The following is a 16,636-nucleotide window of genomic DNA, read 5'->3' as shown; positions in this document are numbered from 1 at the left end:
TACAGATATACAGTACCAGTCAAAAGTTTGGACACACCTACTCATTCAAGGGTTTTTCTTTATTTTTACTATTTTCTACATTGTAGAATAATAGTGAAGACATCCAAACTATGAAATGACACATATGGAATCATGTAGTAACCAAAAAAAGTGTTTTTATATTTGAGATTCTTCAAAATAGCCACCCTTTGCCTTGATGACAGTTTTGCACACTCTTGGCATTCTCTCAACCAGCTTCATGAGGAATGCTTTTCCAACAGTCTTAAAGGAGTTCCCACATATGCTGAGCACTTGTTGGCTGCTTTTGCTTCACTCTGCGGTCCAACTCATCCCAAACCATCTCAATTGGGTTGAGGTCAGGTGATTGTGGAGGCCAGGTCATCTGATGCAGCACTCCAACACTCTCCTTGGTCAAATAGCCCTTACACAGCCTGGAGGTGTGTTTTGGGTCCTTGTCCTGTTGAAAAACACATGATAGTCCCACTAAGCGCAAACCAGATGGGATAGTAGCCATGCTGGTTAAGTGTGCCTTGAATTCTAAATAAATCACATACAGTGTCACCAGCAAAGCACCCCCACAACATCACACCTCCTCCTCCATGCTTCACAGTGGAAACCACACATGCGGAGATCATCCGTTCACCTACTCTGCGTTTCACAAAGACACAGCGGTTGGAACCAAAAATCTCTAATTTGGACTCATCAGACCAAAGGACAGATTAACACCAGTCTAATGTCCATTGCTCGTGTTTCTTGGCCCAAGCAAGTCGCTTCTTCTTATTGGTGTCCTTTAGTAGTGGTTTCTTTGTAGCAATTCGACAATGAAGGCCTGATTAATGCAGTCTCCTCTGAACAGCTGATGTTGAGATGTGTCTGTTACTTGAACTCTGTGAAGGATTTATTTGGGCTGCAATCTGAGGTGCAGTTAACTCTAATGAACTTATCCTCTGCAGCAGAGGTAACTCTGGGTCTTCCTTTCCCGTGGCGGTCCTCATGAGAGCCAGTTTCATCATAGCGCTTGATGGTTTTTGTGACTGCACTTTCAAAGTTCTTGAAATGTTCCGGATTGACTGATCTTCATGTCTTAGAGTAATGATGGACTGTCATTTCTCTTTGCTAATTCGAGCTGTTCTTGCCATAATATGGACTTGGTCTTTTACCAAAAAGGGCTATCTTCTGTATACCCCCCTACCTTGTCACAACACAACTGATTGGCTCAAACGCATTAAGAAGAAAATAAATTCCACAAATTAACTTTTAAGAAGGTACACCTGTTAATTGAAATGCATTCCAGGTGACTACCTCATGAAGCTGGTTGAGAGAATGCCAAGAGTGTGCAAAGCTGTCATCAAGGCAAAGGGTGGCTCCTTTTAAGAATCTCAGATATAAAATATGTTTTGATTTGTTGAACACTTTTTTTTGGTTACTACATGATTCATGATTCCATATGTGTTATTTCATAGCTTTGATGTCTTCACTATTATTCTACAATGTAGAAAATAGTAAAAAATAAAGAAAAACCCTTGAATGAGTAGGTGTGTCCAAACTTTTGACTGGTAATGTACATGTGTGTATGTATCTGTGTCTACACGCTCCATACAGCATATTAGTTTGTATAGAATCAGCGTACCGTCCGTCCCTGATATGCTCAATCATTCATGGACTCCAGTGGGGGAGGGGTCTACTCTACTTGCTAATCCACCTGGACAGCAGAGGTCACTGTACACACCACACACACCAGCGCACGAGCACACTGCACAGATACCTTACGATCACAACACACCACAGAGCACAAACAGTCACAACAGCGGATTGACTTACCCTGGACACTGCAAGATCTGTGAAGACAGAAGGAGAATTGTTTTGTGTCAATCTTCTTCAGTAGGATTGATATCGATGTGAATAGGGGGAAATGGTTTTGACTGCACATGTACATTTTACGTTTAAAAAAAACAACGTTTTTTTCTAATTTCATCAAACAATATGCAGTTTGATTCAGAAAACCATAACCTTTAACCCTTATCAAGAAACACCTTTTTTACAACAAAAATACAGAGAAATTGAATAAATAGAAAATAACAGAACACTGATAGAAAAGGAGATGAGAGAGGCTGAAAGGAGGAAGACTGTTGCAGACCGCTGAAACCTTATACACTGAGTATACAAAACATTAGGAACACCTGCTCTTTCCATGACATAGTCTGGTGAAAGTTATGATCCCTTATTGATGTCAAATCACTGTAGATGAAGGGGAGGAGACAGGTTAAAGAATGATTTTTAAGCCTTGAGATAATTGAAACATGGATTGTGTTTGTGTGCCATTCAGAGGGTGAATGGGCAAGACAAAATATTGAAGTGCCTTTGAACGGGGTATGGTAGTAGGTGCCAGGCGCACCGGTTTGAGTGTGTCAAGAACTGCAACGCTGCAGTAAAAATAAAGAAAAACCCTTGAATGAGTAGGTGTGTCCAAACTTTTGACTGGTAGTGTAAGTCAAAACTGTAACTCGGCCACTCAGAAACATTCACTGTTTTCTTGGAAAGCAACTCCAGTGTAGATTTGGCATTGTGATTTAGGTTATTGTCCTGCTGAAAAGTGAATTCATCTCCCAGTGTCTGGTGGAAAGCAGACTGAACCAGGTTTTTCTATAGGATTTTGCCTGTGCTTAGCTCCATTCTGTTTATTTTTTATCCTGAAAATTACAAGCATACCCATAACATGATGCAGCCACCACTATGCTTGAAAATATGGAGAGTGGTACTCAGTAATGTGTTGTATCAGATTTGCCCCAAACATTACACTTTGTATTCAGGACCAAAAGTTAATTGCTTTGCCACATTTTTTACAGTATTACTTTAGTGCCTTGTTGCAAACAGGATGCATGTTTTGGAATATTTGTTATTCTGTACAGGCTTCCTTATTTTACTCTGTCAATTCGGTTAGTATTGTGGAGTAACTACAATGTTATTGATCCATCCTCAGTTTTGTCCTATCACAGCCATTAAACTCTGTAACTGTTTTAAAGTCACCATTGGCCTCATGGTGAAATCCCTGAGCGGTTTCCTTCCTCTCCGGCAACTGAGTTAGGAAGGACGCCTGTATCTTTGTTGTGACAGTGTATTGATACACCATCTAAAGCGTATTTAAAAACTTCACCATGCTCAAAGGGATATTCAATGTCTGTTTTTTTTTATTTTGACCCATCTACCAATAGGTGCCCTGGTCTTTGTGGTTGAATTTGTGTTTGAAATTCACTGCTCGACTGAGGGACCTTACAGATAAATGTATGTGTGGGGTACAGAGATGAGGTAGTCATTCAAAAATCATGTTAACCACTATTTTGCACACAGAGCGAGTCCATGCAACTTATGTGACTTGTTAAGCAAATATTTTCTCCTGAACTTATTTAGGTTTGCCATAACAAAGGGGTTGAATACTTATTGACTGAAGACATTTAAACTTTTAAAATGTTATTAATTTGTAAAACTTTCTAAAGATATAATTCCACTTAGACATTATGGGGTATTGTGTGTAGGCCAGTGACAAAACAAATCTCTATTTAAGCAATTTTAAATTCAGGCTGTAACACAACAAAATTTAGAAAAAGTGAAGGGGTGTTAATACTTTCTGAAGACACAGTATTTGTCTGCTATCGCAGGTTAAACCAATTGTTTATCCCCAAGGGTTGTTGAATGAGAACTGTCCAAATTCTAGTCTCCTGCGGTGAGAACCAGTAGGAGCTCTGGAGTGGGAAACGGGAGGGAAACGCTCAGAATAATGTGGCTGGAAAATATCCCTAGCAATCCATCGGACACATAAACATGTCCACATCTGCATTTTGATGCTCCATTGTATCTAATTCAAACAAAAAATTGATTTAAAACAAGTATTATTTCAGCTACTTTTTTTGTTTTCAAATTGCATTCCAGGGCGTCATATTTTCAAGACTGAGAGAAAAGACCAAGCATTCATGTCACAATGAAATGAGCCATGATGCTGTGACTGAAGCTATTTTATCTGATGAACATATGTGAAGTTATTCCAACATTTCCCTGCCTCTGGTCCTGTGGGTTGGCATTCATTGTAGAGAGAGCTGACGATGTACATTATGAGCAATAGTGTCAGGACTACTCTGTAACCAGGTTGAATTAACCAAATGAACACTAGCACTAGCAACAGAGGGGGAAACAGCCGGGTGGATTAAGGCTAAACAAATAATGCCAGAGGAGTTCTGGCACGCTGCCACCAGGTTTTGTTGTTGTTGATGCAACACCACTACTCAGGCAACTACAGATGCCTCAACACCACCCCACCTCATCTTGTACTAGCCCAGACGCCCCCTCCCCCTTGAACCAGATTAAACAAAATGAGCATCCAGTGGAGGGATGATGGGGGAGAGAGAGAGATCAATCGAGAGGGGGAGAATCGAGGGGCAGTGATCGGAGGAATATTGGAAAGTGTGTGTGCGTGTGTGTGTGTGTGTGCACGTGTGCACGTGCGTGTGTGTGTGTGAATGTGTGAAAGCGAGAGAGAGTGATAGAGTCAGATCAGACCTATGCCCCTCCTACCCACCCCATGCCCCCCACTCCCGCAAAGAGGGCCTCAACATGAAAGTCACACATACGCCCAGGCCGTGAACAGGCAAACAGGCCCAACCCCCACTCTTACACTAGCCCAAGCCAATGGCATGTACCAGATGCTCAGCAGGCTCTGCTCACAATTACTGGCCTGAGACCAAACCACACGACCAACAACATTAGACACTTTATGGAACACAAAGCTTTCACTATTTCATCCTGGAATATCCAAGGCCTGAGGTCATCTGCCTTTGGCCTAAAGAGCAGGAACCTGGACTTCACCAAAGAAATCAGAAATACAGACATTGTCATCCTACAAGAAACATGGTATAGAGGAGATGGACCCACTGGTTGCCCTCTAGGTTACAGAGAGCTGGTAGTCCCATACACCAAACGACCAGGTGTGAAACAGGGAAGAGACTCAAGGGGTATGCTAATTTGGTATAGAGCAGACCTAACTCACTCTATTAAATTAATCAAAACAGGAACATTTTACATTTGGCTAGAAATTCAAAAGGAAATGATCTCAACAGAGAAAAAAGTCCTCCTGTGTGCTACCTATATCCCCCCACTAGAATCCCCATACTTTAATGAAGACAGCTTATCCATCCTGGAGGGGGAAATCAATCATTTCCAGACCCAGGGACATGTACTAGTCTGTGGCAACCTAAATGCCAGAACTGGACAAGAACCTGACACCCTCAGCACACAGGGGGACAAACACCTACCTGGAGGTGACAGCATTCCCTCCCCCATATGCCCCCCTAGGCACAACTACAACATAACCAACAAAAACGGGTCATTTAGGCATTTTTTCTTAATGCAGCTTGACCAGCTCTCTGTCTTCTACTGCCTCTGATCATGCTGCAACATCCCTCATCACGACGCTACCAATATTTTTGCTAAATCGTAAAAATATACAGATGCACCAAATCTAGATAGAGCAACGTTGCCTCGTTATTCAAGCCTTTGACAGCACACAGAAATATTTCATAGACTGAGATTTTGTAAAGGGATCAGTGGGTAGATTATTGAAAACCTGGATGATGTAATGCACCCGACACCACAATGCATTTCACAGAAACGCATTATAGAAATTGTATGAACATGGGTCCCCTTGCACACAAAGACTTTAAACCATCAACATCACAATTTTCAAATCCAACAAGCAGGAAAACCAGCCCTAGCTGTGCAAACTACAAGAAAAACCCATCCTGACCTGGGATTGGGTTCCCCCTGCGGTGATGCATTGGCTTTCCTCATGTAACAGGCATGAGCTCTCATGTCATGGTGGTAGCTATAGCTGTAGCTAGCCTTTGAGTTGAGTATTTTCAAATAGTTATAGATAGCTAGCCTTTGAGCTGAGCTAGCTACATGGAGACTTGTTTGTGCCAAATGTTTTACTCAAAACATTAAAACTTGATTATCAACGCAATAATAAAAAAGAACAGGGCTGGTTTTGAAATGTAATTAAAACATAACTACATAGCAATTTTTTAAAATGACCTAGTCCATCTGGTAAATGGTCAATGCTTTATTTTACAGGCCTGCTGGTAAGATGTGATAACAAGGAGGACTTTTAGCGCATAATTCAATGAAAAGCTGTTAGCCTAGATTATCATTAACCAAGCTGTTAGCCTAGATTAGCATTAACCTAGCTGTTAGCCTAGATTAGCGTTGTCCTTGCTGTTAGCCTGGATAAGAATTATCCCATTTGTTAGCCCAGATTAGCATTAGGCTAGCTGTTAGCCTAGATTAGCATTAGCCTAGCTATTAGACTATATTACCATTAGCCTAGCGCTTAGCCTAGCGTCATTAGCACCTCACCTTTCTGTTCTGCTTTGAGCTGCTCCTCCAGCTGGAAGTAATTCTGCCGGTTGCCCAAAACGAAGGCCAGGAAGGAGAGGAAGAGGGCATCCATGATGCCGACGATGGCAAGCATGTAGGCCCAGCGCACCGAGCAGTTCCCCAGCGTATACTTCCCTGTCTCCTCGCCACACATGTCGCGTACCACCTCCGCATCCCAGCCGTCCGGGAAGATCATACAGCCCAGGAGCAAACACATGGCTGTGGGGAAGAGAGGAGGGGGAGAGAGTGAAGGGGAAAGAAAGGAGGGGGGTAGAGAGGAGAGGGAAAGAGAGGAGGGGGAGAGAGAGGAGAGGAGGGAGAGAAAGAGGAAGGGAGAAGGAGGAGGGGGAGTTCTATAATCAGTTTAACGACCACACTTCTACTGTATGTTTTAGAGTACTTGAGAAAGGGTGAAGTACACTATATATACAAAAGTATTTGGACACCCCTTCAAATTAGTGGATTCGGCTATTTCAGACACACCCGTTGCTGACAGGTGTATAAAATCGAGCACACAGCCATGCAATCTCCATAGACAAACATTGGCAGTGAATGGCGTTACTGAAGAGCTCAGTGACTGTCAATGTGGCACCGTCAGGATGCCACCTTTCCAACAAGTCAGTTCGTCAAATTTCTGTCCTGCTAGAGCTGCCCCAGTCAACTGTAAGTGCTGTTATTGTGAAGTAGAAATGTCTAAGAGTAACAAGTGGTAGGCCACACAAGCTCACAGAACGGGACCGATGAGTGCTGAAGCGCGTAGAGCGTAAAAATCGTCTGTCCTCGGTTGCAACACTCACTACCGAGTTCCAAACTGCCTCTGGAAGCCTCACTACCGAGTTCCAAACTGCCTCTGGAAGCAACATCAGCACAATAACTGTTTGTTGGGAGCTTCATATAATGGGTTTCCATGGCCGAGCAGCCTCACACAAGCCTAAGATCACCATGCTCAATGCCAAGCGTCGGCTGGAGGGGTGTAAGGCTCGCCGCCATTGGACTCTGGAACAGTGGAAACGCTTTCTTTGGAGTGATGAATCACGCTTCACCGTCTGGCAGTCCGACGGACGAATCTGGGTTTGGCGGATGCCAGGAGAACACTACCTGCCCCAATGCATAGTTCCAACTGTAAAGTTTGGTGGAGGAGGAATAATGGTCTGGGGTTGTTTTTCATGGTTTGTGCTAGGCCCCTTAGTTCCAGTGAAGGGAAATCATAACTCTACAGCATACAATGAAATTCTAGACGATTCTTTGCTTCCAACTTGTTTCAGCATGACAATGCCCCCATGCGAAGTCCATACAGAAATGGTTTGTTGAGATCAGTTTGGAAAAACTTGACTGGCCTGCACAGAGCCCTGACCTCAACCTCATCGAACACCTTTGGATGAATTGGAACGCCAACTGCGAGTCAGGCCTAATTTCCCAACATCAATGAATGGAAGCATGTCCCCGCAGCCATGTTCCAACATCTAGTGGAAAGCCTTCCCAGAAGAGTGGAGGCTGTTATAGCAACAAAGGGGGGGACCAACTCCATATTAATGCCCATGATTTTAGAATTAGATGTTCGACGATCAGGTGTCCACATACTTTTGGTCATGTAGTGTATATCGTTTCAGGAGGGGGTTAAGGAGGTAGTATAGTTTTGGGGAAGTGGGAAATAATATGAAGTGTACAGATTGAGAGGGGGGTGAAGAGGATAAATGAAGTGTACACTAGAAAGGGGGTGAGGAGAATATATGACGTGTACACTAGAAAGGGGGTGAGGAGGTAGATTCAGGGGGTATGGAATGGGGGAGTAGTATAGGGGGGACAGCGCATGGGAACGGTGTTGTTTGCAGGGGTAGGTGAGATTTAGGGAGTAATGAAACAGTACAAAAGAAGAGGAGGAAAAAGGAAAACGATGGAAAGAAATAAAGTTTAAAAAAAATTGAAAAGGGCAGTCTATCTTTTCTCCATTTCACACTGTCAACCCTCATTGCCAATGGAACCGCTTCGCAAGCATCCCTCTGTCTTGCTCTTACACTCGACCAAGGAGCCAGAGAGAGACAGCTAGCCGAGCCAGAGAGAGACAGCTAGCCGAGCCAGAGAGAGAAAATATGAAAAAAGAAAACAGCAGGAAGAGGAAATCTTCATCTTCAGCCAAGGCTCAGTGGAGTCAGTGGAGAACACTTGACGCGGCAGCTGAGCCAGTGAAAAAGGCCCCAGATAAAGAGGTTTGTGTCTGTCCACTGCCACACCACACAGTCATCTATAATACGGTTCAAGCTGCCACTGTATGCTTTAGCGTACTCTGCTTGAGGCAGGGGCAATATATATGGATTCCCGTGGCCAAAGGGATCAACTTGAAGCAGAGATACACTGCTGCACTTGCACTGTTTGTGGAACGTGAAACCGGTATGAAATGGCTAGCTAGTTAGTGGTGTGCGCTAGTAGCGTTTCAATCGGTGACATCACTCGCTCTGAGACCTTGTAGTTGTTTCCCTAGCTCTGCAAGGGCCGAGGCTTTTGAAGAGCGATAGGTAAAGATGCTTCGTGGCTGACTGTTGTCGTTGTGTGCAGAGGGTCCCTGGGTTTGCATTTGATCATGTATATTTTTTTGCTGTTTGTGCTTTGTTATAGGGCCAAAAAGATTGGAGAAGTGGTTTACCCATACATCTCTGTTTTGGATAGATAGCTCTTCGTGTTGTTGTTTGTTTAGTGTTTTCCAATTTTCCCAGAAGTGGTTAGAGTCTATGGATTCTTCAATTACATTGAGCTGATTTCTGACATACTGTTCCTTCTTTTTCCGTAGTGTATTTCTGTATTGTTTTAGTGATTCACCATAGTGAAGGCGTAGGCTCAGGTTTTCTGGGTCTCTATGTTTTTGGTTGGATAGGTTTCTCAATTTCTTTCTTAGGTTTTTGCATTCTTCATCAAACCATTTGTCACTGTTGTTAGTTTTCTTTGGTTTTCTGTTAGAGATTTTTAGATTTGATAGGGAAGCTGAGAGGTCAAATATACTGTTTAGGTTTTCTACTGCCAAGTTTACACCTTCACTATTACGTTTTGTCCAGGAAGTTATCTAAAAGGGATTGAATTTGTTGTTGCCTAATTGTTTTTTGGTAGGTTTCGACAATACTTTCCTTCCATCTATAGCATTTCTTAATATTATTCAGTTCCTTTGGCTTTTATGCCTCATGATTGAGTATTGCTCTGTTCAAGTAGACTGTGATTTTGCTGTGGTCTGATAGGGGTGTCAGTGGGCTGACTGTGAACGCTCTGAGAGACTCTGGGTTGAGGTCAGTGATAAAGTAGTCTACAGTACTACTGCCAAGAGATGAGCTATAGGTGTACCTACCATAGGAGTCCCCTCGAAGCCTACCATTGACTATGTACATATCCCCTGTGTGACAGAGCTGCAAGAGTTGTGACCCGTTTTTGTTGGTTATGTTGTCGTAGTTGTGCCTAGGGGGGCATATGGGGGAGGGAATGCTGTCACCTCCATGTAGGTGTTTGTCCCCCTGTGTGCTGAGGGTGTCAGGTTCTTGTCCAGTTCTGGCATTTAGGTCGCCACAGACTAGTACATGTCCCTGGGTCTGGAAATTATTGATTTTCCCCTCCAGGATGGAGAAGCTGTCTTCATTAAAGTATGGGGATTCTAGTGGGGGGGATATAGGTCGCACACAGGAGGACATTTTTCTCTGTTGAGATCATTTCCTTTTGAATTTCTAGCCAAATGTAAAATGTTCCTGTTTTGATTAATTTAATAGAGTGAGTTAGGTCTGCTCTATACCAAATTAGCATACCCCCTGAGTCTCTTCCCTGTTTCACACCTGGTCTTTTGGTGTATGGGATTACCAGCTCTCTGTAACCTAGAGGGCAACCAGTGGGTCCATCTCCTCTATACCATGTTTCTTGTAGGATGACAATGTCTGTATTTCTGATTTCTTTGGTAAAGTCCAGGTTCCTGCTCTTTAGGCCAAAGGCAGATGACCTCAGGCCTTGGATATTCCAGGATGAAATAGTGAAGGCTTTGTGTTCCATAAAGTGTCTAATGTTGTTGGTCGTGTGGTTTGGCCTCAGGCCAGTGATTGTGAGCAGAGCCTGCTGAGCATCTGGTACATGCCATTGGCTTGGGCTAGTGTAAGAGTGGGGGTTGGGCCTGTTTGCCTGCTCACGGCCTGGGCGTATGTGTGACTTTCATGTTGAGGCCCTCTTTGCGGGAGTGGGGGGCATGGGGTGGGTAGGAGGGGCATAGGTCTGATCTGAGGGGGCCTAAATGGGGTTGTGGGCATGGTTGACTTGGGGGGGGGTGTTAATTGGTGGGGGTGTAGATGTGGCTGATGGTGCTGTGGTCTGGATGTAGGTCCTCTCGGCGGGGGTCCTCTATGTGTAGGTCCGGGGGGGGTCTCGCAGGTCTGGGAGAGTGTCTCGCTGGTAAGGGCGGGGTGTCTGTTGATCTGTTGCTCCTGTGTGAGGTGTTGGGTCTGCAGTTGAGGGCGATATCCTTTAGGGTCCGGGCGAAGGTGGGCACTGCTGCCTTGTATAGGTGGACCTGGTCTTAAAGGCTGTTCACGTCCAGGGTGGAGTGGTGCGCCAGGTAGACATTTGGTTTTGATGCACAGTCACGGGAAATACTTGCGTTTCCCTGCTGTATGGTAGCAGGGTGGAAGTATTTTCATGGTAGCAGGGTTGAGATAACCACTTGCGCATTGGGGAAAGTAGAAGAAGCTTTTTCTATCACTCCCTTGAGTGCTGTGGCCACCCTTTCCTGCTGTGTTCTCAGGTCGTTTGTGCCTGTGTGTATTATTATGTGGCTGGGTGATCCTAGTTGGTCTTCAGACAGAAGGTCTAGGGCACGCTGGGTGTTTGGAAACCAGAGTTTAGACACTGTGTGTTTGGGAAAAAGTTTATTTTCTTGTATGTATTTCCTGTTTGAGTCCATAAGGAGTACAATCTGTGGCTTGTGTATGGTGTTGCCCTGTACCAATACTGTTCCAGATTTATAGAGATTTATATTAGATGACTCAGAGTCCTCGTTGTCCTTTATCCTGAGTTTCCACCCATCGCTAACACCCCCCTTAAAAGAGGGGTAGTGTGCTAGTATAGCACTGTGCCATGCCAGGGGATGGTCTGTGTGGAAGATAAGGTTGCTTATGTTCCCATTTTTATAAAAGTCAGCAAAAAGTGTCTCCTGATTTCCCATAAGGAGCTTCATTTTGTACTCTTTTCGTGTCTTATCATTCTTTATATACAGAGGGTACTGTATTTTTATGACCTCTGAACAGCGGGAGGGTGCTTCTAAGGCATCTCCATTTGGTTGGGGTAGACGGTGCGACTCTCCTGCCATTGATGGGCTCAAGGGCTTTGACACCTCTCACTTCACACGTCAGTGCTAATTGAAGTTCTATCTCTTTGCACTAGCAAGCTTGGTAGCCTTAGCATTCAGTCCTTATAAAGTAAAATATATCATTGTAATGTATTTTTCTTCTTGGTTTTTGAAAGTAAAAAATAGCTTCAGACTAAACATTACTCACTCAGTTCCAGGTTGGATGGTGTTTTCAGGTTTCTGTTTGTTTGCCAGAGTATTTGCTGTATAGCTTGGGAATAGGTTGTAGGTTTGGTTTGGAATGAAGGTTGTTGTGGAGGATAGCATTCTGTATATGTCCCTGCCAAAAAATCAAAGTTTATCTAACTCTAAATCTATATATCCAGGCTCTGTCGTAGCCGGCCGCGACCGGGAGACCCATGGGGCGGCGCACAATTTGCCCAGCGTCGTCCAGGGTAGGGGAGGGGATGGCCGGCAGGGATGTAGCTCAGTTGGTAGAGCATGGCGTTTGCAATGCCAGGGTTGTGGGTTCGATTCCCATGGGGGGCCAGTATGAAAAAAATAAAAAAAATAATGTATGCACTCACTAACTGTAAGTCGCTCTGGATAAGAGCGTCTGCTAAATGACGTAAATATATTTTTTTGTAAAAACATGGTGAAAAATGCATCTCTCTCTCTCTCTCTCTCTCTCTCTCTAAAAAGGTCTTAAGACTCCCAGTACATGGCTGTCTCCACCCACCTTTACGACCTCTCCTGCTCTGCGCAAACACACACAGCTGCCATTTTAGGGGAGAAACCTACAGGAAGTGCACTGTGTATGTACACCAAGATTATAACTTCACCGATGGGATTGGAAATAACTAAGTAGTGACCAACTGAGAGCTGTACCTTTATTAAATAGAGTTACTATTATCACACTCTGTGATAAAAATAATAATATATACTTATCTTTCTGTGCTATTCTAGCTTTGGGGCTTGGGCTTTGGAGCGGCATCAATTATTTTGTAAGAAAAATAGTTTATTGGGCATTTATTTGATTTGGGGACATTTACTAAACAATGAAAGAGGTTGAGGTATCTTAATAGAATTTCCAATAGTGGCGATAAGGCTTGGAGAAGCGCTCCTAAATGGAGAGGCGAGTCGACATTACCTGGAGGAGTCGAGGTCCCATGTGAGTGTCTATCTGCTTGCATTCCAAATGACACCTTATTCTCTATGTAGTGCACTGCTTTGACCTGGCTCATAGGGCTCTGGTCAAAAGTAGTGCACTATGGGCCCTGGTCAAAAGTAGTGCATTATACAGGGAATAGGGTACTATTTGGGATGTATCCTCTATCAGATGATCTGGTGGTGTTACCTCTAACTGGTTCCCCACTGATTTCATAGACTGGTCTGATGCCACAGAGAGCAGAGAGATAGAGATGCAGAGTTCGGACAAGTCTGTTTGAGATGTAAAATTGTAATGGGCGCCATGTTGGCACCAAAGATTCCACGATCTGTAACGATGACAATTAGAACTGTACTGACACAGAAGGCTTGGCACAAAGCGACAACGTGACAAACAGTTTGCCAAACTCTCTATATAGGGCTCTAGTAGCCTACTGTCTTGGCAGATATTACACAGTAATAAAACATGTTGTAGAAACATTTCATTTAAAGGGGCAATCTGCAGTTGTTACATACATTTTTTAACATAAATCTATGATATATACCCATTGCACCTTGAGCTTAGTTCAACTGTCAAACCCCATCAGAACCCAAAATATAAGCTTGTTTTTTTACTCCAATGTTGGTAAACATTTTAAATGTAAACAAACACCGTATAGCCTCAAAACATGATTAAAACTATAATTTTGATGTCTTGGATGGTCAGTCCTTGCATCCATAGCTCTGTCTATGAATTTGAGAGTGGTTACATTTTTCCAGGCCCATCCCTCAGCTTTGTACCAAAACAGAGGCGAGGTGATGCTTTATTAATGTTTGTACTAAGGCTTGACACTTTCAAGTTTGAAGAGAGAATTACTGCGTCAGATATATCCCCTCTGAGTTGTGAAAGAATAAACACACAGGCTGTTCAGAGGCTTGACAACAAACAAACGCCATGACAAAAGGTCCTTCTACACTACATGGCCAAAAATATGTGGACATCCCTTCAAATTAGTGGATTCGGCTATTTCAGCCACACCCGTTGCTGACAGGTGTATACAATTGAGCACACAGCCATGAAATCTAGACAAACATTGGCAGTTGAATGGCCCATACTGAAGAGCTCAGTGACTTTCAACGTGGCACCGTCATAGGATGCCACCTTTCCACAAGTCAGTTTGTCAAAGTGCTGTTATTGTGATGTGGAAACGTCTAGGAGAAATAATGGCTCCGCTGCGAAGTGGTAGACCACACAAGTTCACAGAACGGGACTGCCGAGTGCTGAAGCGTGTAAAAATCATCTGTCCTCGGTTGCAACACTCATTACCGAGTTCCAAACTGCCTCTGGAAGCAACGTCAGCACAATAACTGTTCGTTGGGAGCTTGATGAAATGGGTTTCCATGGCCGAGCAGCTGCACACAAGCCTAAGATCCTCATGCGCAATGCCAAGTGTTGGCTGGAGTGGTGTAAAGCTCATATCCATTGGACTCTTTAAGCAGTGGAAATGCGTTCTCACTTCACCATCTGGCAGTCCGACAGATGAATCTGGGTTTGGCGGATGCCAGGAGAACCCTACCAGCCCGAATGCATAGTGCCAACTGTAAAGTTTGGTGCAGGAGGAATAATGGTCTGGGGCTGTTTTTCATGATTCGGGCCCCTTAGTTCCAGTAAAGGAGGCCCTTTCCTGTTTCAGCATGACAATGCCCCCGTGCACAAAGCGAGGTCCATACAGAAATGGTTTGTCGAGATTGGTGTGGAAGAACTTGACTGGCCTGCACAGAGCACTGACCTCAACCCCATCTAACACCTTTGGGATGAATTGGAACGCAGAATGCGAGCCAGGCCTAATCGCCCAACATCAGTGCCCAACCACACTAATGCTCTTGTGGCTGAATGGAAGCGCAAAGCCTTCCCAGAAGACTGGAGGCTGTTATAGCAGCAAAGGGGGGACCAACTCCATATTAATGCCCATTATTTTGGAATGAGATGTTCGACTAGCAGGTGTCCGCATACTTTTGGCCGTGTAGTGTATATCTGCCTGTGATTTCTACAGTATATACAGTATGGCCAGACATGTAAAAGCCAGCTGAGATATAGATTTTTCCATGCTCTTTGAAAATAACTACATTTCCCAGATGCTCCTCGAGGCCTCTGTGTTCCAGAGGTGTTAATTATCTTGGGGGGAGGAACAAATGACTTAATCGATTATTCTGTTAACCAAAGGCTAATGCCAGACTGTGCACACACACACACACACACACACACACACACACACATACAGGAATGCATCAAAGCCATCAAAGGCACACAAACATACACATACAGTCGTGGTCAAAAGTTTTGAGAATGACACAAGTATTGGTCTTCACAAAGTTCGCTGCTTCAGTGTTATGAGATATTTTTGTCAGATGTTACTATGGTATACTGAAGTATAATTACAAGCATTCCATAAGTGTCAAAGGCTTTTATTGACAATTACATTAAGTTTATGCAAAGAGTCAATATTTGCAGTGTTGACCCTTCTTTTTCAAGACCTCTGCAATCCGCCCTGGCATGCTGTCAATTAACTTATTGGCCACATCCTGACTGATGGCAGCCCATTCTTGCATAATCAAAGCTTGGAGTTTGTCAGAATTTGTGGGTTTTTGTTTGTCCACCTGCCTCTTGAGGATCGACCACAAGTTCTCAATGGGATTAAGGTCTGAGCAGTTTCCTGGCCATGGACCCAACATTTCAATGTTTTGTTCCCCGAGCCACTTAGTTATCACTTTTGCCTTATGGCAAGGTGCTCCATTATGCTGGAAAAGGCATTGGTCATCACCAAACTGTTCTTGGATGGTTGGGAGAAGTTGCTCTCGGAGGATGTGTTGGTACCATTCTTTATTCATGGCTTTGCTCTTAGGCAAAATTGTGAATGAGCCCACTCCCTTGGCTGAGAAGCAACCCCACACATGAATGGTCTCAGGATGCTTTACTGTTGGCTTGACACAGGACTGATGGTAGCGCTCACCTTGTCTTCTCCAGACAAGCTTTTTTCCGGATGCCCCAAACAATCGGAAAGGGGATTCATCAGAGAAAATGACTTAACCCCAGTCCTCAGCAGTCCAATCTGGTGCTTGCTGGACTTTCTTGAGCGCCCTGACGCCTTCTTCACAGCAATTGAACCTCTCTCCTTGAAGTTCTTGATGATCCGATAAATGGTTGATTTAGGTGCAATCTTACTAGCAGCAATATCCTTGCCTGTGAAGCCCTTTTTGTGCAAAGCAATGATGACGGCACGTGTTTCCTTGCAGGTAACCATGGTTAACAGAGGAAGAACAATGATTTCAAGCACCACCCTCCTTTTAAAGCTTCCAGTCTGTTATTCTAACTCAATCAGCATGACAGAGTGATCTCCAGCCTTGTCCTCGTCAACACTCTCACCTGTGTTAACGAGAGAATCACTGACATGATGGCAGCTGGTCCTTTTGTGGCAGGGCTGAAATGCAGTGGAAATGTTTTTTGGGATTAAGTTCATTTTCATGGCAAAGAGGGACTTTGCAATTAATTGCAATTCATCTGATCACTCTTCATAACATTCTGGAGTATATGCAAAATGCCATCATCAAAACTGAGGCAGCAGACTTTGTGAAAATTAGTATTTGTGTCATTCTCAAAACTTTTGACCACGACTGTACTGTAAACAGACATACAGTGGGGAAAAAAAGTATTTAGTCAGCCACCAATTGTGCAAGTTCTCCCACTTAAAAAGATGAGAGAGGCCT

General features: G+C 43.9%; 1 protein-coding gene across 2 annotated transcripts in view; it reads right to left on the bottom strand.

Annotated features, from left to right (window-relative positions):
- LOC121578621 (LHFPL tetraspan subfamily member 4 protein) overlaps positions 1–16,636 on the bottom strand; it is a 47,500-nt gene that overhangs the window by 6,136 nt on the left and 24,728 nt on the right. The window contains exons 2-3 of one of the 2 annotated variants that reach the window (XM_041892989.2): positions 6,403–6,642; positions 1,822–1,838 (exon numbers count right to left, since the gene is read on the bottom strand). In XM_041892989.2, the coding sequence (XP_041748923.2) occupies positions 1,822–1,838; positions 6,403–6,642 (257 nt within the window). The remainder of the gene's footprint in view (positions 1–1,821; positions 1,839–6,402; positions 6,643–16,636) is intronic. The other variant, XM_045224039.1, reaches the window with a different exon arrangement.

This window comes from Coregonus clupeaformis, chromosome 12 (genome assembly GCF_020615455.1).
Source record: "Coregonus clupeaformis isolate EN_2021a chromosome 12, ASM2061545v1, whole genome shotgun sequence".
NCBI lineage: Eukaryota > Metazoa > Chordata > Actinopteri > Salmoniformes > Salmonidae > Coregonus > Coregonus clupeaformis.
The sequence above is the reverse complement of the archived record's forward strand: the minus strand, read 5'-3'. Positions and strand labels throughout refer to the sequence as shown.